Source organism: Rhinopithecus roxellana, chromosome 6, assembly GCF_007565055.1.
Source record: "Rhinopithecus roxellana isolate Shanxi Qingling chromosome 6, ASM756505v1, whole genome shotgun sequence".
Classification (NCBI taxonomy): domain Eukaryota; kingdom Metazoa; phylum Chordata; class Mammalia; order Primates; family Cercopithecidae; genus Rhinopithecus; species Rhinopithecus roxellana.
In genome coordinates, this window is record NC_044554.1 from 149455645 (window position 1) to 149481940 (window position 26296).

The following is a 26296-nucleotide window of genomic DNA, read 5'->3' on the forward strand; positions in this document are numbered from 1 at the left end:
ACATCTCACATTGAGGAAGTGAGGCACAAAGAGGTTAAATAACTTGGCACAAGTCACCCAGTTGGGAAGGGTGGAAGCAGGAATGTTAACCTGAACAGCTTAGCTCCAGAGTCTTCCTAACAAGCAATTCTTAGCAAACAAAAACTTGTCACCGTTTTTAGAGTTTAATTGCCATTTCTATGACCACAGGTTTGATAAGAACCCTGCATTTCCAACTGAAATCGCGCCTGGCCAATTACAGTGCCGACTTCTTACACAACTCTTCAGGAGACGGCTGGAAACCTTCCATTATTGATAAAAAATTTTAAATGGAGTCATGTTATTGTAAGACTGATGTAAACAAAAATTAAACTAGAAAACTTTTGAGTTATGTAAAATGGAAGCTCCTCCATCCCAAATCATTATTGAAATATTACAGGCCAAGCACAGTGGCTCACGCCTGTGATCCCAGCACTTTGGGAGGCTAAGGTGGGCAGATCACTTGAGGTCAAGAGTTCGAGACCAGCCTGGCCAACATGGTGAAACCACGTCTCTATTAAAAATACAAAAATTAGCCAGGTGTTGGGGGTGCACATGTAATCCCAGCCACTCAGGAGGCTGAAGCACAAGAATCGCTTGAACCCGGAGGCAGAGGTTGCAGTGAACCAAGTTTGTGCCACTGCACTCCAGCCTGGGAGACAGAGTGAAACTGTGAAAGAAAGAGAGGAAGAGAGGAAGAGAGGAAGGAGGGAGGAAGGGAGGGAGGGAGGGAAGGAAGGAAGGAAGGAAGGAAGGAAGGAAGGAAGGAAGGAAGGAAGGAAGGCAGGCAGGCAGGCAGGAAGGCCGGCCAAAGCTAAAATTATCATAGCTATACTCTACATAGTGAGATGTAATTTTCTGGGTCTAGATAAATTTATTTGGAGAAAATCTATGTTATATGAACATAATATTCATTATTCTTTTATCCCCTGGTCTTTCAAACAATAATGTATATGATTAGAACAGCATGATACAGTATTTTTATTTTAAAACTTTTAGTTCTCTTGGCTCAAGATAAAAATTTCTTCAGAGATTTAATCTAAATCATGTTTTTACATGTCATAGTGATCTCTCTTGCATTTTGGAATGATTTTCATTTCTGTCAACAGAGGCCCTAAAATGGCATAGTTTAAGTCCCACAGAAAGTGAATCCTTCCTTAATACCTGCTAGATTAAGAATTTTCATTTCCAATAAAGTTATTTAACCACTTGTTTTGCACATCTGAGAGTTTCTGCAAATGTGTCCCAGCTGCGAGATCTAGACCACAAAAGACTCTGATACTTTAGATCTATTCAGTTGCTAGTTTTGTTTGAAACTTGCCTAATTTTTTCCCTGAGGGAAACATTTTCTCCTAGTTCAAATACAAAACAAAACTGGGAAAAAAAATTTGGTTTTTCTATGACAAAGTCTTTATTTCTCATACCAATTATAAACATAATATAATTAAAGAAGTTTTAAAAGATAAAAAAAGGTAGACATTGTTCTGTTTCCTTACAGTGATTTTCTACGCACTGGGATTTTTTAAATATGCCTGTAAGCATAGTATGGTTATCATTTTGTATTCTACATTTTTTATGAAGCATATTACAGCCATGTTATTGTACACTCTTCACAAGCATCATTTTTATTGTTGCATGAGTGTCATACATACGTAGCTATTTCCTAATGTTAGAGCATGCACAATATATTCAATTTTTTACATTAGAAATCATGTTGCTGTAAACCATCTCCTTAGGATAGATTCTTAGAAATTGGGTTACTGAATCTTAAAGGATATTAATATTTTGAAACTCTTTATACACATGGCGAAATTACTTCCTAAGATGATTTTAACAAAGTACGCTGTCTGGCAATTTCCTGCCTCTGTTCGATATGCGTGTTTGTGTGTAGCGGGTAGGGTAGGGCATGTTGTTTAACTTGTGCAGTGTGGGAGAGCATGGATATGGATCAGATCTGTTGTTGCATAGGGGAAACAGCTTGGTCCTTTAGTTCAAGGACCTGACTTTTTGTCCTGACTCTACAACTAACTGGCTTTGAGAACCTGGGCAAATCGGCAGGAGGTTTGCAGACACACGCATTAATCATAAACCTTTGCTAAGTGCTTTTTATGTTTCTTGGTACCAGAGAGATTAGAAAATGAAGTCCAGGGTTCTTAGGATATTACACCCTAGTGGGGGACAGATAAGTGGAGGCAGAATCACATGAAGTTTAAGAGAATGAACTCTGGAAGTAGCTTGCTCTGGGTTCAATTCCTAGTTATTAGCTGTGCAAGCTTGCATAGTGAGAAGTCTCTTAAGCTCAGCTTCCTCATATCTGAAATGAGGGTAATAATGAGTGGCATAGGAGTGTTGTGCAGATAAATGAGAAAATGGTTAACTAGCCTGGCACAACGTGAGCTCAATAACTGTTAGGTTTTTTCTCTTTTCTATTTTGTTGCTGATAGGATTCTAATAAGATTTAGAAACTACCACTACGTTTTAAGTGGTAGGGACCATGTGTGCTTCTTCACAAAAGAATATCGTGTCTTTGCAGCGTGGGTCCTGGGTTCTAAGAACTGATAACATGTCGGGGACTGGGAGGAGGTATGGGTCATTATAGGTTATTATCTCAGGGGATTTTCACCTCCAGTGGGCCGCCATGGCATCTTCACAGAAGCCAAACAGACCCCCCCTGACCACCAGTCTGGTTTGGTATTGAGATTAATGATGCCATACTTCCACCAAAAGGATGTACAAAGTTTTATTGTTCGCATGATGAGACTTTCTTGGGGAAGCAGGACTGACCCCCAGGCAGTTCCATACAATGGCTTGAGAGAGCTGGGCAGGAGAACTGGCTCAGCATTCTGTGGTGGTTAGGAGGCGGAGCTGGGAAAGCATTCTCATGCCAGCAGGGGTTGCATGGTTTGAACTTCCACCAGCACCAAGGGAGGGAGTGCACTGGCCTTGTTCTTGACTTGCAATCAGTAAGCAAACAATAAAAATGGAGTCAGACTCTTTATTACGTGGGGTGTGGTTTTATGATGGACAAGGGAAATCTCAGTAGCTTTCTTTCTTTTTTAAAAGGAGAAACAAGCCAACTCTGGATCCCACCTGTTCCCACTCTTTTGATGGCAGCGCTTGGCTGCCCGGTATTCCCAGCACTGGCTCTACAGTAGTCTCTGATCCAAGTGCTCTTCTCCCATTCTTAAAACACCTGCAATCAGATTCCCCCAACTGCTGCTGGAAACTGCTCATGTCAAGGTGATCACTTACTTTCATATTGCTAACCCCTGTGGTCCTTTCTCACTCCCCATCATACCTGTCCTATGAGTGTTAGCTTTCCTTGTCTTCATTTGTGACTAGTTCTTTCTCAATTTACTGACCTCTTGATGGTTGGAGGTCCCTGAACCTAGTCCTGGGGTCTTTGCTCTGCTCTATCTACACAACTCTCTTCCTCTAAAATTCATCTACCCATAAGTAGATTTCTGGTATCTGTCTCTCCAGGAACCTCAGGCTTGTAAGTCCAGCTGTCTCAATGTTCCTATACACAAAATGGAGCAGCTGGCCTTCTCTTTCACTCTTGCTTCTCCTGGAGTCTTCTTCATCTCATTTAATGGAAACTTATTCTGTCTAGTTGCTCAGGCCCAAAACTGCACCATTACCTGGAATTCTTTCTTTCGTGTGTACTTCACATCCAGCCTGTCAGCTAATCCTGTAGACTTTACCTTGAAACAGTATCCAGATTCTGGCCATTTCTTATCACCTCCATTGCTCCCACCCTCATCCAAGCCACTGTCTATCCTTTAGCTGAATTTCTGCAGTAGCCTTTAACTGATGTTCCTGCATGCACTTTAGCCCCGCTACAGTCATCAACACAGCAGGCAGAGCAATGCTTTTGTAAAGTCATTCAGATGACACACAGCTCTGTTCAAGACTCTGCAGTGGCTGCTCACGTCATTCAGAGTGAAAGTGGGAGTCCCATTCTTTCCCAGAAGGCCCTAGGTCCCTTTCCTCACCTTCGAGCACCTACCACTCTAGCTGTTCCTGATCTCTGCTATCTTGAGTCTCCCATGATTGCTCCTATCTCATGGCCTTGCATGTGCTGTACCCTCTGCCTGGAATGTTCTTCCTCCAGATTTAAGCACGGCTCACCTATCATCTCCGGCCAATATTTGCCCAAATTTCCAAATGTCACCTTCTCATGAGACCTTTTCTGACCACCTTGATTTGAATTGTAACCTCCCTCTCTATCACTTCCTATCCTGTGTTCTTGCTTTGTTTTTCTTCATGGTTCCCAACACTTTTTAAAAGAATATGTAATGTACTTCTTAGTCTTGTTTGTTGTCTACTCTCTAAGAGTAGTTGTTCCCTGTTCTATCTCACTGGCCTAACACAGTGCCTGATAAATAATAGATGCTCAATAATTATTTGCTGAAATACGGAAGGAAGAGAGGAGGGAAGGGAGGGAGGGAGAGAGGGAAGGAAGGAATGAAGGAGCTGTGTTTGCAACATATCAAAGAAGAGGGAAGGGAGGGAGGGAGAGAGGGAAGGAAGGAATGAAGGAGCTGTGTTTGCAACATATCAAAGAATAATTGTATTGCATTAAAACAGAGCTATAGGCCAAATTGCATGTGGTCATTTCAGACTGAACTGTCTTCCCCTGGAATATTTACACTTGTTCATTAGCATGACAGTCTCTCTTCCAGAGCAGGGAGTGGCTTGAGAGGTGTCTGCATCGTCACACACACTCTGACTTTCCATTTGGGAAGGGACGACACGGCCATATGCTTGTTAGGGCTAGTCTTCCCAAACACAAATACAAGGACCAATTGTGGATTTTGGAAATCCCAGCCACCACTCACACAGGAGACCAGAAATAAACTTAGATTAACTTTGGAATGTGTCAGCATATCCATGTTTCAGGACTACTGCATTCGTAAATATCCCCAAGAACTATATTGAGCAGTATCAGCTGCACAGCTGTGAGTGGTGTCAAGGACTGTTTTGTTTGGGTGACTGTTCACTGTAAAAAGCAGAGTAGGGATTGGAGATATTTTTATTTGTGAAATTTTGAAAACCTGTCTCTTAGGTATCTTGGTTGTTTTTAACATGGGACAGTTCACATGGAGAAAACAACTGGTTAATTTGGTTTTTTTTTCCTGTAGATAAAGGTGCACCTTACTCCAACTGCTGACCAAAGAACCTGGTAAAGGAGTAGCTAGAAGCTATGTTTGGTACATTCTGTAGTGCTGCTTTGCAAATTGCCATAATTTGGACAAGAAAGTAGTGGACAAGAAAATGCAATTTGGCAAATATCTGGCCTTTTGCAGGGATTTCCCAGGCTCCCCTGAGTGAGCGGAGTTTGAGAAAGACACCCAACATCCATATTGCAGTTTGATGCCATAAGCTAGAAATTGAGTGTCTTGACTTTTGTAGGAAAACCCACATGTCAGTCATTTGGGACACTTACTTCTTTGGCCAGAAGTGGGTAGTTGAGTCATATATCAGCAAGGAAAATACAGAGAAAAGCAAATGAATATGGAATATGAGAAGAAAGTCATCTAGGACAAGGAGGAAGATGGTAGCTGGGAACTTTGTAATACCTGCTTCTCCCTTAGGTTTTACACTATGTACTTGGATCTTCGTTTTACAAAAGTTTTAAGGAGTTTGATTTAACAAATGTTCCATTCTCTCAAGAACAACCCTACCATACTTTCTAAAGTTTAGCATTTGAGAAATTGGACTAAGACTTTTAAAGTTCGTATTTAAGGAAATGGATTACTACACTCTGATGTTAAAACATGTTGTCGTTAATATTGACTCTCTCAAAAACTGCATACAAAACAAAACACAGAAGCGAATAATAACAATGACGTGTTGAAATGTGCAAGATCCTTAATGCAACACAAAGTCTTCCTCTATGAGGTGAAGTATCTTTTATTTCTGCATCTAAAAAGTCTGTGAGAAACATCAGAAATTAGCCACAATTTTTGACATCAGTCTCAGCAGAACAGCTGGTGGTATCACGTGAGAAGGACGGCAACTGTAGCATTGCACGATCAACCAACCCAAGAAGCATCAGGTTACTTATTTGCTGCTAAACAAGGTACTTTGGTTCATTTCAGTGTACATACAGGCCTTTCCGTTTGGGTGAATGGTGACTGTTTTGAATGAAGTGGATTGCATTCTAGGAGGGGCAGTGAGACTGTTCCTTCGGCACTTTTGTGTGTCTCTCACATCGAGAGTAACCATCTGTCCCTGGAGAATAATCAGCATGGCAGCTGGGCATGGTGTGCCATCAGAGACAAAGAACCTTGTCTCAGATCAGAATGCAGCAGGTTCGGAGGTCAGCAGCAGTTTTAGGACTGAGCCAGGTTAATCGTTGACACCTGATGCTTAAATGGCCTCAAATAAAACCAGGACTATACAGCTTGAACTAGCCCAATTGCAGGAAAGATGGCAGGTCCCACCCTTGTCTTTCTCATTTATTTGGCGCCATAGTAATGTGTTTGCGTTTAGTTATGTGTCTTTGTTGTCTTCCTCCTCTTTCAGGAGTGAAAGCCACAAACAGAATATAACAAACAGGGCAGTTCTTAGGAAGGGCAAGGATGATTCATTTGGCAGTATGTGAGAGGGTTCAAAGTACATAGGATCAAGCAGGCTGGGTTTAGTAGTGTTGAAAAAAGAAAACCACACCTTCGATTATCATTCGGCAATTGGAGCTTATTTCACTTAGCATTTCTAGTTTTTTCTCTTCCGAAAAGGAATAGAGAACCAGATCCACAGTACCATAGCAAAAAACCACAGTGGACATCACCGCACCTCCTTATCCACCAGTCCCCTCAAAATCCCCATAGAAGCTTTTCGAAACAAATGTGTATATATATATATGTATACACACACACACACACACACACACATATTAGACACAGAAATAGGTAGTAGGCATACACTTAATATACCACCAGCCAACCATTAAAAGTATTTCAGTGTGACCCACAGGACGTGAAAACAAAGGAAAGTATAGATTTCCCACACCATCCAGGGCTGTACGGATGGCTGCAGCATTTTGCTGCGTGTTCCTGGATCTGGGCAGGATATAACATTTTGTGGCTTTGAGGAAATAACGGGACACCCAGGGTCATCACCCAACACCAGTACCCCAGACATATGTGCAGGGATGAGCCAATGGCCCAAGGGAAAAAAAAAAAGCATGGTAACTCTTCATAAGAGTCGAAATCATTTCTGATGGAAGGAAAGGATGACAGAGAGCTGCTGAAAAATGAGCATGTTTATGTTTTCTGCAACAAAACTTTCCTGAGTGTCAAGCCAATGTTGGCATCATGCTAGTCACCAGAGAAGAGTTAATAGAACTCTTCTTTTATAGGTAGGTTAAAAATAATTTTTCAGCTTTAGATGTTTGTAAAATTTCTCTAAGAACAGAGAGGAGGAATGAGTCTTTGTGTCAGTGGGCTGTGGGCAGCCAACACCCCCAATCTGCCACATATGTGGTGCCAAGGACTTCCATGGAAAAAACCTCAGGAGACCTGATTCTGGGCCTGTTTCATGAGGGTAGCAGGCTAGTGAGGACCCTAGATCATAATTTTAAAATCATACTAATAGATGTGTGTATACATTCTTAGGGTAACAGCAAGAAAGTGGTGGCAAGCGAGGCTAGAAAGGTGGCAGGGGCCAGACCCCACAAGCCCCTGCAGGGCATGGTATGGATTTTTGCCTTTGCCTTAAATAGTCTCTGGAGGTTTTAAGTGGCATCATGGGAGGTGGGTGTGGGGTGAGCATGAGCAGAAACATGATCACATTTTGTGTTTGAAACAATATTAATTCCTTTGGAGGGGATTTAGTCAATAGCGCTGACTACGTTCATACTTTCATCTTTTCTAACAATCCCCTTGAACTGAAGCACTTGAGATTAGTGTGGTCACACTCAATTCTAAGAGCACGTTACAATCCCCTGGAGGATTTTTACAGCCCATCCCCCATCTCCAGAAATTTGGATTTAATTTGGTAGAGGTAGAGCTTGAGCATGAGGTGTTTGTGTGTGTGTGCATGTGTGTGCGTGTGTGTTCTAATTATCAGGCAAGGCTGCGGCCCACAGGTTCAGTGGAAAAATAAAATGGGGGTCCTCAACGTGTGGTCCCGAGACCAGCAGCATCATCACCTGTGTACCGATCAGAAATGCAGATTCTCCGGCCTGATCTCATACTGACTGAACCAGAAACTCTGGGGCTCAGTATGTTTTAACAAGCCCTCCGGGGGTTCTGATGCCTGCAGGTGTGAGGCAGGAGAAGCCGAAGTCTGGATCTGCTTCCAGATTTCGTTGTAGAATAGCTCTGTGATAAGAGGCAATTGTGGAACTCTCTGGCTCTCGGTCTCTTGCCCTGTAAAAATCCGGAGGAGGGATTAGACAAGCTCAATGGTTCAGAATTTATCATCCATGCACACTAAATCTAATAAGAGTTTTATAATATACTTTAAAAATCATTTTTATATAATGGAATAAGAACATAGTCATTGTAGGAAACTCGAAAAAAACAGAAAAGAATATAGAAGAAAATAAATGTCAATTAAAATTTTTCCACTCAGAGGTAACCGTTGCTGATCTTCAGCAGTTTGATTGAATGTATTTTGAATGTATTTTGGTGTGTTTTCTTCTGATTTTTTTCTGTATATACTTACTGACAAATCTGGGAATTATACTATAGATGACTCAGGAGCCTACTTCTCACCTAACATTATATCAGAGGCAAATCTTCTCATCATTAAATGTTCTTTTAATTGTCTTTGTTAATGTCTCCATAATACCCTATTACATTTATATGCCATAAGTTATTTAACTTTTCCCCTGTATTGACTGTTTAGGCTTTTTCACATTTCTTGATATTGTTTTGATGAATATCTGTATCTCTATCTCTGTATCTATCTATCTATCTATCTATCTATCTATCTATCTATCTATCTATCTATCTATCTAGATCTTAGTCTGAAGACCTTTTCAAGAGAATCCTAGAAATAGAATAATTGGATCAATGCACATGAACTTTTCCCGGTTTTTGATCGATCTCCAACTTATCCCACAAACACCAGTGGGATATTAAAGAACTCTCCTCACCACACCCTCATCATCATTCCTAATACTGATTTTCATTTCATGCACTGCCATGAAGCAGAGGAGGCTGCAACAGCAGGACAGTGTTTGGAATAGGAGTATAGCTCGGGCAATACCTAAGGAAGATTCAGACTCAATAAACAGAACTGTAGAGCTCTCGGCAGCACAGACACTGTGGTTGGAATACAGGGAGACATCCAGGGACTAATGATGACATTTTCAATGAGCCCTCCTTAAAATGTAGCACTGGAATTTACTTGAAGTTTGTGGAAAGCTTGTGGATTGGTGGCAAATCACCTTCTCTAGAAATTGGTACTGATAAAGCACAATGTTGTGTTCCCTAGAAGTCGAGAGGTGGTCCTGCCTGAAGCCAGGTGGAGGAGGAGCCATTGCTTAGATGGACCTCTAAGGTCCCTTCTGGGCTTATGATGCTAGGTTATTAAAGCCAGCATAGTGAGGGGGTATTTGTCTCTCTCCTACCATTCCTTTCCTGGGCACTTTATACGTCCACAGACACCCCAAAGGGCTCCATTTTCCCAGGTCTTCCTGCCCAGGTCTTTCCTCCTTGTCTCTATCTGACAACCTCTCATTGCCTTCTCATTACTTGATTCCTTCTTGGATCCAGGATCCTAATTGTAGAGAGAAAGAAGAACAGTGAGAGGGCTTAGAAAATAGAATCCCAACCTTTATTCATCAAAAAAAGAAGAAAAAAGGAAGTGGTGAGCTTATGTCACCATTTATTTATAGCCCCACCTACTTCCAAAAGTATCTTAAGTAGTACCTGCTTTCACAGTGGGCTCAGGGAGAACTAACGTCTCCTCTTTAAAAACCAATCCAGGGAACACCAGACCTGCTACTCGTTGACAGACTATAATGGGGAAGACAGTAATTCAAGCATTCAACCACTGCATATTTTTTAATGTAAATATGATGGGGATGAGAGACTGTTTAAACAATATGTAAAAGCCTAGATTTAGTGTATACCCAAAAGAACTGAAAACAAGCGTTCAAACAAAACTTGTATGAGGATATTCTTAGTAGCATGGTTCACAATTAGCCAAAAGGTGAAAACAGTCTAAATGTCCATCAACTGATGAATGGAAATGAAGTGCGGTATATCCATACAATGGATTGTTATTCAGCAACAAAAAAGGAATGAAGTACTGATACGTGCCACAACATAAATGAACCTTGAAACATGCTAAGTGAAATATCTAAAGAAAAAAGAAGCAGCCAGATATAAAAACCCATATATTATATGATTCCCTTTATACAAAATATCCAGAATAGGCAAATTCATAGAGACAGAAAGCAGATTGGTGTTCGCCAGAGGCTGGGAGGAGAAGAGAATGAGGAGTGGAACTGACGGGTACAGGGTTTCATTTTGGGGTGATGAAATGTTCTGGAACTAGGTAGTGGTGATCGTTGCAGAACATTGTAAATGCATTAAATGCCATTGGATTTTACATTTTTAAATGGTTAAAAGGGTAAATTTGATGTTAAGTGTAGTAGAAGGAAAGACACTTGTTCTTCAGGGCTTTGGGAAAAGATAGACTCAGTTAGTTGTGCCTATATTCTACCACTCACCAGCTATGTGGCCATGGGCAAGTCACTTAAACTCTCAGCTTCCATTTCCTCCCCTGTAAAATAAGGGTAATTATAGCAGTACCTACCTCATAGGGTTTTAAATCTTAAATGAGTGCAAATATGCAAAGTGGGCCGGGTGCTGTGGCTCACACTTGTAATCCCAGCACTTTCGGAGAACGAGGTGGTGGATCACTTGAGGTCAGGAGTTTGAAACTAGCCTGGCCAACATGGTGAAACCCCATCTCTACTAAAAATACAAAAAGTAGCCAGACACAGTGGCACATGCCTATAGTCCCAGGTACTTGGGAGTCTGAGGCAGGAGAATCACGTGAACCTGGGAGGCAGAGGTTGCGGTGAGCCGAGATCGCGCCATTGCACTCCAGCCTAGATGACAGAGTGAGACTCCATCTCAAAAAAAAAAAAAAAAAAAAACCAATAAAAATGAAAATATATATATGTGTGTGTGTGTGTGTGTGTATGCAAAGCGCTGAGTATAATACCTGGCACATAGTAAGCATGATATAAATATTAATATTTGTGTTATTAATTTAGCCCAGTATTCTCAACTAGAGACAGCGTTGCTTCCCAGGGAATATTTGGCCATGTCTGGAGACATTCTTTTTTATCATACTTGGGGGAAGGGGCTCTACAGGCATCTAGTGAATACAGGCAAAGAATGCCACTGAACACCCTGCAATGTACAGGACAACCTCCCACAACAACAGATATCTGGCCCAAAAGACCATTCGTTCCAGTGAGAATCCCTGGTTCAAACAGACCGTGTAGGGAAATGTGCTTCATCTCATGAATGTATATATTAAAACAGGTCAGGCAGAAATTTTCATTAGAAGAAGACAGTCAGCAAATGTATTAAATGTCCACTGTGTATAGAGAACACTGTATTAGACATTACGGAGCATAGAAAACAAGGCAAGGAGCTTCCCTTGAGGAGTTGAGATAAAAAAGAGCTCTGTGCGATGGGGTCATTTCAGAGGGACGTTTTCACCAAGAGATTACTGTAATCAGTTTTCCCTTAATGAGAGGGTGGTCTGAGGTCACCCACACTGCTCACAGTAATGCTTGCTCAAAGGCGAATACTTCTAGTCCCCTGTAAAGAAGCATCCTCAGGGAATGGTGTGTGGTTCCTTCACTTGTCTGAATGTGTCTTGTGTTTGGGTAAATTCTATTGAATCAATAGCTGAAAAAGAAATCACTGTCACAAATGGAAATAAAAATTACTTGTTATACATATAAGCACAGACATGAAAAATTATTAAATCTCATTGTATTCAACCACCCACAGACCAAAAGGAGGAGATTCTTTTGCCCACTTTCCATGTAAATAGTTATTTTGTAGCAGGATGAGCCGCAGGAGTAGTAGTGGTCTCCTTCATTAATTTGATCAGATTCTAAAACTGGTATCTTCGTGTCATTAGTCCAGTCCATATCACAGAATTTGCCCTTACACAAATGGCTCACCATCGAAAGGTCTCTCTTGCTTTGCTAGCAGTGAAGGTTGGGAAAGGACCCTTTTTGCTTCTCTCCATCTTTTTACCTATAGACTAAGGATGGGAAGCCCTGCAAAGGTATGCCAAGCCTTCACTTAATCCCTGCCATAGCAGTTGTACTTCAGAATCAGACAGTGGGAAGAGGGGCCAAGGGGCCTGGTGAAGCTCATTAAGAGGGTAGACCCCTGGAGGAAACCTTGTCTCTGGAAGCCAAGGCAGTGAATGGGTGGTCTCAGGAGGGACTGGAGACCCCACACCATGCAGTCATCTTTGCACACCTTCTTCCACAACCCTGGCTTCCTGTATGTACATGTGCTTTCTAGCAACTTACATTTATTCAGTGTCTACTGTGGCAGGGACTCTTATTAGACATATTTGTGGGGGAAACAAAAGTGAATTAAGCATAGAGCATGTCACAGTGAGTTCTCAGTGTGGCAGGGATAAGAGCTGTTATAGTCACTATAATACAGACAAAGTGACAAGTGCAATCAGAACAATGTGGATAAAACACGATGGGATTTCAGAGGACACAGCCTACAATGGGGAGTTTGGGGAAGTCATTTTGGAAAGGGTAACATTAGAGTTAGAATGTAAATGTTGGTGAATATGTAGATATGTTGAAAGGATGCTAGAATATTCTAAAGAACAGAGCAAGCTATCAAGGTGAGCAGTTAAGTATGTCACAGAAGAGATGTTGTAGGATTTGTGGAGGGGAGTGTAGGGAAATAGGATGAGCTGGGTACATTAGGATCAGCTCATGAAAAACCAGCAATGCCAGGACACAGTTAAGCTATGGAGAAGCATGTGTAGATTAGGAAGATTGTTGTAGAGCTATGTGTAAGGTGGACTGGAGAGATAACAAGGGTCTGAGTTACGTGGGGAAAGAAAGGTAGGGAGAGGCCAGACTCAACCAATATCTGAGATACAGCATTTGTCAGGACTGATGGCAGGATGAGGCAGCACACGGGTGTACCGAGGCAGCGGGACACAATGTTGAAGAGCATGGGCGCTGGCACAGATGCTTTGTGTTCTAGCCCTGGTTCTGCCACTTAAACTAGGCTGCATGTCCTTAGGCAAATTGCTTTACCTCTCAGTGCCTCAATCTCTTCATCCAAAAGAATTGGGAATAAAAATCTTGCTTCTCACACCCCTATGCTGCAGATTCAATGAGTTAAGTGCCTTTGACACATTCTAACGTCCTCTGACACAGTGTAAATTATTGTGCTCAATAGCTTAACATAAAAATTGGGTGTTATTATTGATGGTAACGAGGATGAAATGGGAGGATGAATTTTTGAGGCAAGTTAAAATCATGGTGATTACCAGGAATAAAGAATTACACAAGGGAAGGAGTGATCTTTGGTTACTCTTCACAAGGCTGCTTGGAGGGGCTGGAGCATGGGGCCCTTGTATCAGTAGAGGACAGGACGGCCCATCTACATAAAGGCCCAGTTATCTAGATCTTGTTTTCTACTTCCTAAAGCATTAATTTTACTGTCTGGCATTAGCTGCATTAATCTTCACCAATGAGTCAGGAGTACTCCCAAGACATCAGGATTTCCCTACTTCTTTTCGTGGGGAGACCTAGGACTAAAGAATTAGGGTCATGGGAGACCATCAAACAGATGATGCTTTTAAGAGCAAGGAGGACATTTTTATAGGCTTGGGCACTAACAGAATGAACATTGAAGATGTTTTATTGAAAAGAAAAGCAACTATGATGTTTTGATTTTAGGTAAGGAATATTGTCTTGTCTGGGTGGGTTTGAGCAGAGTTTTCTTCGTGCAGGAAGGATAGGAGAGCCCAGGGAGTGTCCTGGGGCAAGACATCCTGCCTCTTATTCTGCAACTTTGCAGAACTCAGAGCAGAAAAGCTTTGCTCTCCTCTGATACCCCATTTGGTACTCAGACTGTTCTAATTTAATGCATGCATAAGAATACAAATTAAGCTTTCAAGTGCTAAGGCAGATTTTTAATAAAGAGACATAGGCTTTACCCCTATAAGATTAAACAATCATCAGGGTTTAAAGGTTTAATCTGTTGGAGTTCAGCCCAGGATGGGGTTCAGAGCCCCAGATTAATTGGATGCAGCCTCACACTTTGAATATCAGAGCTGGCTGGGGTGTATGTGCGCTGGTGTGTTTGAGTGTAAAATGTGCTAATAAGTAGGGGAGACCTCTCCTTTGCAATGTGCCGCGGCAGGAGAAAGCAAGCTGCCGGCCTCTGCCTCCCTGAATCCTCAGTGGCTGACTGGATACCGCTTCTGGGGGTTGCTGTGCACATGAATGTTTGCTATTGTTCCAGGCACACGTCGGCCTTAAGAAATAGCACAAAACAGGCCCGTCCTTATTCAGAAGCCGAGCCCCCTCCATCACTCAAACTGGGCCTTTGAGGTCACATGCCGGAGGCTGCTGCAGACAGGACCCAGCTGCCTCAAATCTGCCGCCTAACATTAGCTGCGGTTCGAAAATCCTGACGGCACGGGGCTTCCTGCGCTCTGCAGAGGAAACTAGAAAGATCTGGGATCCAGGCACTATGTTCTCTGAAGAACTGTGGCTGGAAAATGAGAAAAAGTGTGCTGTGGTTCGGAAGTCTAAGCAGGGCAGGAAACGCCAAGAACTGCTGGCCGTAGCCTTGGGGGTGAAGGTGGGTGTCAAAGGCGGCTTTCTTTGGCCCCCTCTCAAACTCTTTGCCTGTTCACAGATCTCCTCCCTGGTTCGAAGAGCAGCCCTCACACACAACGACAACCACTTCAACTATGAGAAGACACACAACTTTAAGGTAAGCAAGCCTCTGCATTCCTTCTTCTGTTACAAAAGGGCAGGTGGAAAGGTACAGTGTATAGTTTCCGTCGGGTTTCTGATTGTAAAGTCAAGAGACAACGAATTCCTTTGCTTCCACATTTAGCTATAAGCTTAACACCTGTGCTTTCTATCAGTTCAAACTGGAGACCTCAGAAGGCAGTCTCCTCAATGCTTATGCCTGGAAACACCTTATCTGGATGTTGACTTAGTTTTGGAGAATTGGGCCCATTGCCACTTCACGTTCCCATGTCCAGTGAAATAAACACAGAGCATGCCCAGTCTCTCTCAGTCAGAGATGTTCTGCTGGGAGCTGAGCAGTACTTTTCCACTCAGTAAAGAATATTGCTGTCTCCGAGCAAGGGAAAACAGTTGCCTGTTTCTCGTTTTGTGTTTTGTCTTTTGTTTTCAGTGATGCTAACTCCTTTCCTTTATGCGTAGACAGCTGTGAAATCAAATAATGACAGGAGATGCCATCCAGAAGCTTTTGTTTGTGCTCCAGGTACGGCTAACAGGGGGGCACCCTTGGTCACAGCCTTTATCCTGCTCACCAGACCAAACAAAAAGATCTGGAAACCTGGTGGGGGGTTAAGTGGAATTTCCCATGTGAATTTATAAACTGGAAAGACCGCTATCTTCGTTGCAGACTGGTACTTGTAGAAGGGGCCTGCCATCAGAAAATTATGGCCTGTTTCCTTTGCCCAAGTGTTTTCCAAGAAGGGCTGGAAAGGGATGCTGATGCCACATTGTCTAGCTTGAATTGCAGTTGAGGGGAGGAGAGACAGGTTAGAGTTAGAGGCTTCACCCCAAAAAGTAAGCTGGCAGTTTGAAAGCTGGGGAGAGTGGAGAGGGAGGACCCAGGAAGAAAACAATAGGCAGGAGAAGCAAAATGTGAATTGCCTTCTTTTAAAAAAATTCTTGTTTCCTTTAGGGTCAGCAACCCAAGTGACTTTTGGAATTAGATAACCCTTTTGTCAGAGGTGACGAGGAAAACTGATTTTATTCTGTTGCTTTCCGATCCTTTCTAAGGACAAGTATTCATCTATTAAATGTACATTGGTGTTAGTTTGGTCTGTTTTCCTGCATCTGTTTTTAGAAAGCCAGCAGCTCAGGCATTTGCATGCTATAATTGAACTGAGGAATGGAATTATACAGCCCTACATACTTAGCATTAGGGTGAAGAATTGCATTTCATAGGTCCTCTTCTATGCCAAAGCTTTTCATATTTCTCCCATCACTGAATATTGACAGGTCTAATTTGGAGCATTAACTGCCTCCCCCCGCTTTTTTTTTTTACTCTGTTTTCCATTTTTATCCTCATTAAATTTTTTGGCCTTAAGAAAGTGTTTTTCTGATTTTTAGCAGAAATCCTTGATTTTTTTGCATCCTGTGGATACACTACTAGTGATGAGAGGATGGATCTTCATGGACTTGTAAATGCTTTTTCTTCTTCTTGAAAATTCCAATTCATTTGGCTTTAAGAAATTGGAATTATTCTGTACTATAATAATGTTTGCATGGAGTAGCTTGTCCATGTATATTCTGTGTCTGACCTTGTGTTAAAAACACACAAATATATATAGTTGATATTTTCAAAACTAATTTCAGTCCTTTTAATGTTAGATCCCTGAATGGAAAATTAATCTTAAGACATTTTAAAACAAAAAGATAGTTACATCTTATTTTTTAAGTAGTACCGTTGCTAACACAATATATTACTTATCACTGGAAAACAGCTCTTTTAGTATTTGCTTAAAAACTCAATAGCTATTCACTGTTATAGCTCTTGAAAGAAGAAAAGGCACAAAATAGAGAAGTTGTTCAAGAGGAGTACACAAGCCAGACAGGAGCGTTTCTCTTCCGTGTTTTAAATAGATATCTTTGAAACTTAGCAGACCCCAAGTAGCTGTGACAGTTGATTGTGGCATTCAGTGGTACTGTTGGTGCCACTGTCCTTAAGAATGAGTGCAGGGGAGGATGAGGCATCCTCTTTGTCCTTCCTTGCCCTTTCCACCCTCAATCTCCCCACTTCTCACCCGCAACTAACTCTAGGTGGAAACTTTACATGGTTTTTGGAAGAACATTCAAAAAGCAAACTCAGGCTATAAATACAGTGACAGGTTTTTAGGGACAAGCCACTGAACTGAACTAAAGGAAGAAATTTCTTATCCTGTGTCCCTGCCATCTGCTTGGAATTTGTGTTTCAGACCTTAATTTTACATTGGCTTTTTATTTACATTAACTTCTAATGGGTTTTATTCTGAAGCCTTCTTGATTTGTAATTCAGGTTAATATTTAAGGCTATCATGTGCATAGCATATAGTAAGCAATCAATAAAAAGACAAATAATCACATTTTCATGCTCATCAGCCAATAGGTTTTGCTAGGTGCTGCCTGCACTTTCATCTAGAGGCCTCCTACCTGCCATTCGAATCTGCCAGTAGAGTTTGTCTTCTCACCCCATAACAAGATTGTTTGCCCCAGTCAGGACTATTACCCCAGGTAAAAAGCCCTTTCCTTTGCTCTGCCCAGGAGCTTTGTCAAGAGGAATGAATAGAAACCCCCAACATTCCCTAAGTTGGGACCTTGTGCTCCATTCTCTCAGAAAGCTCACAGTCACTGCCTTTGCTTCTCAAACAAAGTTTGTCTAAACAAAGCAAAATTCAGCTCTGAGAACAAAAGCTTTGGGAACCAAAGGACAGTTGCGCCTCATCGCATGCAGTAATTGTATACTTTTCAACACTGTGTGCTGATGCAATTTTTGCTCACTTAAAGCCTGGATTTCCTAGGTTACTTGTACCTACTAGGCACTGAGAGGTATGTGCTGGAGGAATGGTGAAATTAACACACTTCTCTCTAAAATGAAAACTGTTTGTCAAGAGAAAAACCACTCGGTTATTTAGCTCGTTTTATAACTGCATCTCTGTTTATGTAGTTGATTTAAAGAGGCACTCTGCTGTAACTGGAACAGCTCTCTTTTGAATGGTCCACCTAATAATACCTTATGGCTGAGCTCTGAAAATCTTCGGGCCAGCCAACCCCAGAGGCCCAGGAGTAGGCTTGCTCAGCTTCCTCCCCACACTTAGCACAGTGCTGAGGTAGCTTTAGCCCACGTAGTACTCCTGGCCGCACCATGTACTTCCAAAGAGCTCAGCTGTCTCTGCCTCAGTTCCCTCATCTATAAAATGGGAGTGTTGTGAGGTTTAAAGAATACATGCGAGTCACTTACCATGGTCTCTGGCACCTAGTAAGTATTCATTTGATGTTAGCATCTATTATTATCTTTTCGTGCCTCTCACTTGTATTTTTATGTCTAGCTTTTTCTATTTTTTATTTTCTACCCTCTCTTCTTCATGCCCTTCTCTTTTGTCTCTTTTCTACCATCTCTTTCTTCTTCTCTCATTAATTATATGTAAGAGAGAATGAAATAAAGCCTGATAGTGGTTATTTCTTTGAATGTATTCCATCCTGTAGCCAATACTGGTTTATATCCCTCGTTTGTTTAAAAAGTAAATGGATGACTTAGATGATTTAGATTAGATTTCACACATTTTTCTCCCAGCTTTTAAAAAGTACTTTATACTAAAGCTGTCATAACAAATGACCACAAACTTGGTGGCTTAAAACAACACAAATTTATTTGCTCATGATTTTGAAGGCTGGGAAGTCTGAAATCAAGGTATGGGCAGGGTTGGGTCCTTCTGGAGGCTCTGAAAGAGAAACTGCCCTGCAGCTCTCTCCTAGCTTCTGGTGGTTGCTGGCAGTCCTTGGCATTCTTTGTCTTGTAGACACACCACTCCAATCTCTGCCTCCATCTTCATACAGCCTTCTCTGTGTGTCTCTGTACATCTGTCATCTTCTTATACGGTTGCCAGCCATGGGATTTAGGGCCCATACTAATCCAGTATGATGTCATCTTAATTATATCTTCAAAGAGCCTGTTTCCACATAAGGTCATATGCACAGTGACCCAGGGTTAGGAGTGAAACACACCTTTCGGGGGATATACAATGCAACCCGTTACAGGAACTGTAATTGACATTTTCAGAAACCCTCAATAGGAAGGATCTCTAGCCTCAACCTAAAGGATGCATTGTCAGTAATGTTAAAGTTTACAGTTTCATTAAAGATTTTTATGTCCATGAAAAAAGGTCTTTAGCTGTAATCTAATTGCTCCTAAGTGTCAACCCCTTGGTCCAGGCACAACGGCTAATTTCCATGGCTATTGATTTTTAACATCTTTAAAGTAAAGTTTTCATGGATTTTCTTAATGCTTCATTGTTCTGATAGAAAGTGGTGAAATTTAGTTATTCTTTGTCTTTTATCTTTACCAAGCATTTCTTCATTAAAAGAGGCACCAAAAAACTTTAAAATAGCTGGTAAGCTTCCATTTTTAATAGTAAGTTGGAAGTGTCTGTTTGCTGTGGCTGGTTCTTATTCAGAGTATATGTTATACTTTATAATCAGATTTATGATGTAGCTATAAGTTCACACTAATATGTGTGATTGATTATGCAGGACTGGGCAGGTAATGTGTGAGACCCAGTATAAAATGAAAATGTGAGGTTCTTGTTAAAAAAAATTATTGAGATTTTCAGAACTGTGACAGCAGCGCATTAAACCTTGCTAAGGACAGGGCTCTGTGCCACCGCACAGGTCACATGTGCCCTGAAGCTGGCCCTGTGGTGATGTATAAAAAAACAGGAGTAAAAGACAAGCTTCTGTGAGCATTCAAAGAGGAGGGGGCTCCCTGGTGCTGGGAATCCTGTGTAAGAGGCAGTGTGGTTGTTCTCTCAGCCTTAACCAAGAATCCTCCTGGGGAGGTGGAAAGTTGCCTGAAGCCCAAGTAAATAAGTAGATCAAGGATGGCTATACAGGGGAAAGAAAGCGCACCCGGGCTATGCAAACAACAGGAGTGAACACTTGGAGTCAGAAATGTGCCAGGAGCGAATAAGGTGCAGGGGAGAGACCTGGGGGACAGAAAGGAGTCCATCACATTTAAATCATCAGCTGGGGTGGGCCAGATGGTGGAAAGATGATGATTCCTGGGCCCTGGAGCCATCAGAGTCTCCTGAGCAGGCCCTTCCCCCACTCAGCCTGCTGCTCCTGTTCCCAGCCTCTCCAGTCTGCATGGGGATCTGCATCACTCTTTCCTACCAAATTCTCTCCTACCCCCATGCGCTTCCAGGATACCCTTCCTTCTTCCCCATATGGAATATGGATGGAGAGCAGAGGCCCAGAAAGTTCTAACCCCCCTCACTGTGTGTTTCCCCCCTCCCTTTCCATCCCTCTTCCACCTCCTGCCCAGCCTGTACCAGCTTTCCTTTTCTCCCTAGCACTGATCACCAGCTGGCCTAATACATATTTACATGTTTGTTTGCCTGCCTTCCCCTCACCAGAGGGAAACTCCCAATGGGGGGTGGTGAGTAGAGAGGGTTCATGGAGTGGGGATTTTTGTCTGTTTTATTTACTGCAGAAACCCCAGTGTCTAGAACAGGTCCTGGCCCGCAAGCTGTTCATTCACATTGGCAGAAAGCAGGGACCGTATCTCCCTACAGTTGAGCTTTCGGAGCCCTCTCCTCACTCCCTGCCCTGCAGTTTGCCCTCTTGGGTGGCTTGCGTGTTGTATGCACTTGTGTTCATTGTACTAGAGTCCTTCCAGGGAGTGGGTCCTTGTCAGGGTCATCAGATGGTGCAGGAGAGATGGAGGCCCTACCAGGATGTGTCAGGCCAGCTCTCAATCCCCGTTTGCCAGGGATAGTGACTGTGCAGTGCTACCACGTGTCTGATCCATGTGGGCAGGCGGGTGAGGGGGAGGAGGGATCTGTCCCCGTTCACAACAGCTGTCCTGTGTGGTGCCTTTCAAAAGCGTCCTCAGGACACAGGGGAAATGGTTGCCCTACTTACTCTTATTATGTCCCCCACTCTGCTGACAGACTGAGCATGCACCAGGAGCACCCCGTTCTCATGGCACACTCCAGTGCATGTGCTCTGGTAGCATGCTCCTTCTCAACATGCAGCCCCCACCCTATGCTATCGTGGAGGCCAGGACTAGAAGTTCAAGAGGCTGAGAATATGTCCCCACGCTCCCACTAAAACACCTGTCCAAGACATGGCAGCACCACCACCTCCCAGTTTGGATTTGTGGCTCCTTAATGATTTATAGGCCTTTCATTCATTTTTGCATTCTTCTCAGTCTAGTGGTTATTTGCTTTGGAAGAAGACTTTTTGCTTCCACATGCAAGCCCCTCTCTCTTCCTCTTCCCCGTTGACCTCATAAAAGTGTGTCAGCCCTTTGTGTCATTCCCAGCGTTTTGGCTGCCTTGCCTTCTTGTCAAACCCCCAGGTGTCCATCACCCTTTTCTGTCCATCTGATACTACTTCTGTGCCTGGAGAACAGGGACAGCTGGATATTGCACCTGCAAATTGACACAGGCAGAAATTGGCTTCAGAATGGTTGGGGGCTTGTTTTTTTTTTTGTTTTGTTTTGTTTTTTAAGTTAATAGTCAGAAAAGGCTGTTTTGCCAGAAACAAGTCTGGAAAGAAAATTCAAAAGAAAGACAAAACTCATCACCTTAAATATAAAATGAGGGACTCAAAGTGAGACTGGAATAAATAGGTTTGGAAATACATGGCTTTATTAAAAAAAAAAAAAAAAAAAAAAAAAGTTGTTTCTGCTCCCAGAGTGCTATGAATCGAAGTTGTTTTTGTCTGCCTCCTACTTCAGCCTGCTCCACCATTATATTGAAGACAAACTCCTTGTTTTCAAGTAATATAACCCCTGGAAACTATCTTAAGCTAAATAGACTATTATACAGGATGGGCTCATAAAGCCTCCAGGGAATACTCAAAACTCAGGGATGGGTGGAAACAGGAACTGGGAGTATACCTGGAGCCAGTTTCTCCCTCTCTTCCTCCTTCCCTCCCTCTTTTCTTCTTTTTCTCCTTCTAACTCCCTCCCTCTTTCTCTCCCCACTCCTTCCTTCCTTCCTTCCTTTCCCTCCCTACTTTCATTATCTCTTCCTTCCTCTGTCTCTCCTTCTCCCTCTCCTTCCTCCAGAGGCATCCAGTCGAGGCCAGGTGTGCTACTAAACGTCCAGGACAGGCCACCACAACCAAGAGTTATGCAGCCCTCAATGCCCGTAGTGCTGAGACTGAGAAACCTCACCACTGGCAATGGGGAACCACTCGAGGTTTTGGAGCAGGAAAGTGTCAAAAGGATGTGGGTGTTGACGTGCTCATAAACCTGACCAAAGTTGATTAGCATGAGAATATCTTACTTTATGCAATGGGGAGACTCCCAGAAAGCTTTGAGACAATCAAGATTTTAGAAATGCAATCCTGTCTTAAACTAGGGCAGCTGCTAATGAGAAGTCCAGGGATCTGTGGTGCCAGGTTTGAGAAACTCAGCTCTCCTGCCTTTCAGAGGGAACTCAGAGGGAGTCTCTGTCATAGATTGATTCACCTCTGCTGTGTTTTCTTACATCTGAAAAGGGTCACTTCAAGGTTAGTACTTCATCTGGTCTTGCAAAAGGGGAGAGTCCAAAGTTTAACCTAATTTTTCGTAAGAGATGAATGTCACATGGTTATGGGAAATACAGTAAATTATAGGAAGAGTCCTTGGCAGAGATCTGGAAGCCTTGACTGTACTGCTGACCTGGGTGACACAGGATAGGCTGCCTGCCCTGCAGCCTCTCAGTTAGCCCTGGGCAAAGGCTAGACTAGACCTCCAAAACCCAGCCACATGTAGCTGGAAGGGGCTTTAGCTCTGTCTTCTGTGAACATAAGGTAGCTAAACAAACAAACAAACAAACAAACTGCCTCTGACCCAAAAATTCCTTTTCAAAGCAAAAGAATAACATTCTGATTTTTAATATGAATAATAAAATGACAAATTGAGACAATAACGTTTCCGTCTATACCAGTGCTTCTCAATAAAGGAAACTTCACCCCCCCACACCGTAACACCGCCCCCCCAACCCCTGGGGGGCATTTGTCAATGCCTGCAGATATTTGTGATTTGTCCCAGCTGGGAGTGCTACTGGCATTTAGTGGGTAGAGGCCAGGGATGCTGCTAAACATCCTACAATGTACAAGGCACAACCCCACTACAAAGGATTTTCCAACCCAAAATGTTAATCAGTGGTGCCAAGGCTAAGAAATCATGATGTATACTGGTAAGAAAAAGCAAAAATTCTCAACTGCAGTATGTCATAAACAGCACTTATTTCTTCTTACAGTTTAGATCCCAGGCTGAGCTGATGTTAATACATTTGGGTGGTGTCTACATTGACCCATCAAAAGATATCTGGTATAAAACCACTAGAGAATACTGCCTTCCAGATTCAGCAGATATGAGACAAATAACATCCTGTTCATTTAGAAAGAGCTGTGTTGAGGGATACTTGCTAAATGCCTGAGATCTCTCTGGATGACTCTTCTTGCTCTTGTTTTTACAAAGTAGCCATTCCTGGGCTATTTGTCAAACATACCTTATCTCATGTAATATCATCTTTTTTGTTTGGTGTGGTTTTTGAATTCCAGGCAGACCGTGCCTAGTATAATAGTCTTGGACAGACATTCTTCCTGTCTGGAGTATTTTCTTCCTGTCTAGAATATTTTAGTTACTGCCCTAAAGTTTTCAAAATGTTCTTTCTCTAAAAAGATATTCTTGCAAATCAATAAACTTCAGAACATGGAAAAAGCTGACCAGTGAATTTTAAGATATGGTGTATTTCAATGAAAGAGTAGACATAATAAGTAGAAGCCAAATAAAATGGGCTCAGAGCATGCCCTCAGCATTTACATGTAGCTTTCTGTCTAGAGATCGTCCTTGTGGATCCAAAAGAAAATTGAACAATATATCAGTCATGAAAATAAACAATGGCTCATCACCAAAAAGAAAAGTAGGCAATGGGCCTAAAATAATGTTTAACTTTACATCCCCACTCTATTTTCATTTTGTTTTATTTCTTTGGGACTGTATGGGGACACTGGGCGTTACCTGCTATTTGAAACCTCTATGCATTTATTTGGCTGGACAAATGAGATCAAAGACAGTAGGGATGCTTGTTGGGAAAGGATGTTGGTAAATATGGATAGTGATAATAAGCATTAAAAATGCAATCCTGATGTGCTCAATTATTTTTAAAAATCAGGGCAAAGAAGTGAAATTTTAGAAAAATCTGTGATTAGCCTATCCTGTTTTTCCTGAAACAATAGGCCAGTTTATATTTTGTCAGTATGCATTGTGTCCGTGTGTAGTAAACATGTAGCCACTCACGTAATTTCTAAATACTGTATTTTCATTTTTACCTCAAGGTATAGGGATATTTAACAGGTGGTTATTTCATCCACTCAAAATGTTTCAGAGAACAATGTGATGTCATTCTTTTTTTTTAAACACCATTTGCTAGAAAAGAATGCCTTTCAAAACCTAAGCCCACCTTCATTGGCCTTAGGTTATGCTGTTTCCTCTTTTATACATGTCTTCCTCAAGTCATCTGCTCCCCAGTCAACACCATCACTTCCCCACCTGCTCAGTCTTTCCCAGGCTTGTGAATTCCTATCCATCCTTCAAAGCCCAGTTCAATATCCCCTTCCCCAGACTTCTAGGAAGAATTTATTATTCTCTCCATTATACTACCATAGGATCTCCTACATGTTCTGCTGTATCACCTGATGCGTAATTGCCTGTTTATTCTTGTAGATAATGAGATCCTTGAGTGCATGCAGTTCTTATTCCTCTGATCTATTTCAACTTTGTATATCCAAGGACTAGTACAGGGCCAAGTTCAAAGCAGGCAATCAGCATGTAAATATCAAACAAACAAGTGAATAATGAGTTGCTGGAAAGGTGGAAATAAGATGAAAATAGGATATAATTCATCTGTCTGACATCCTTCCCCCATTAATTTGTAATTCCACTTCTGAGATATACCAAGTATCCATATATGTGTGATTTGGTTTCTTGTCTTTTCAATATATGCTACTGGTATCAAATGTACTGTTCCAAACATACTGGCCTTTGACTGTCTATTTGAAATGTTATTATATTATATTCAGAATCTGGTATGTATATCAATTTTTTATATATGTTGAAGCTTAATTTGTGGTCAATTGGTATGAATATTCCAAGTGGTTTTGAAAAGTGTGTGTGTTCTTTGAATTGCTGGATATGAGATCCCTTTTGTATTCATAGAGCAACTTTAGCTATTTGATCTACTAGTTTCTGTGAAAGATGTCAAAATCATTATGATTGTGGATTTGCCAATTTCTCTTTGTAAGTCTTTCAATTTTGCTTTATATTTTTGAGACCGTATTGTCATACAAAAGCTCAAAATTATATCCTTCTGGTAAAAATAAATCTCTATTGTCTCTATCACTAATAATGCAAATATATATATTTGCTCTATTTTGGGTTTCCATTGGCTAGTTTGCTGGGTATGTCTGTCTTTCTTACATTTATCTCATGTTATGTTTGTGTTTCTTGAAAGGATTTTTAAAATGTTATCTAAAAATCTTTTTTTGTGATGAATTAGAGCCACTTATTCTGATTAGAGTTGTATTAGGATTTTTTTATAATCACTGTGCTTTTCTATTGCATCTTTTTTCTCCTTCCCTGCTTTTTATTGGTTTAATTAAACCTATATTTCTTTTTCTTTTATGTATTTGTGTGTGTGTAAGAGAGAGACAATCTCAGTCTGTTGTCCAGGTTGGAGTACAGTGGCACCATCATAGCTCATTTTAACCCCGGACACCTGGGCTCAAGCCATCCTCCCATATCAGTCTCCTGAGTAGCTAGGACTACAGGCATGTGCTACTATGCCCAGCTAAATTTCAAACTCTTTTTAGAGATGGGGTCTCACTGTGTTGCCCAGGCTGGTCTCTACCTGGCCTCAAGTGATCCTCCTACCTTGATCTCCCAAAGCACTGGGATTACAGGTATGAGCTACCACAACCAGCCATATATTGCTTTTGATTAATGGATTTCATCCCACCCTTTTTAAAATTATCAAAAATTTAATACATGCATAATTGACTTAAAATATTCTTCAGTTAATTAGTAGCTCTTCTTACATTTCCCAAATTATGAGAACTTTAGACTTCTTCATCCCCTTCAAACTTCCATGTCATTTTTTCACCCTGTGTTTAAGTCCCTTAAAATTAGTCATCTTGTTATCATTGTATACAAATAGGGCATGATTAGATTGACCCACATTTACCAGTTTTCTTGCTCACCGCTGCTTCTGGAAATCCTTCCTCCTAGATTCAGTT

The 26296-nt window shown here is 41.7% G+C and overlaps 1 protein-coding gene across 2 annotated transcripts in view; it reads left to right on the forward strand.

The window, feature by feature from the left end:
- Positions 1-26296, forward strand: part of CHN2 (chimerin 2) — a 328566-nt gene that overhangs the window by 278380 nt on the left and 23890 nt on the right. For both annotated transcript variants that reach the window (XM_010371360.2, XM_030932394.1), the window contains exon 7: positions 14922-14999. In XM_010371360.2, coding sequence (XP_010369662.1) covers positions 14922-14999 — 78 coding nt within the window. The remainder of the gene's footprint in view (positions 1-14921; positions 15000-26296) is intronic.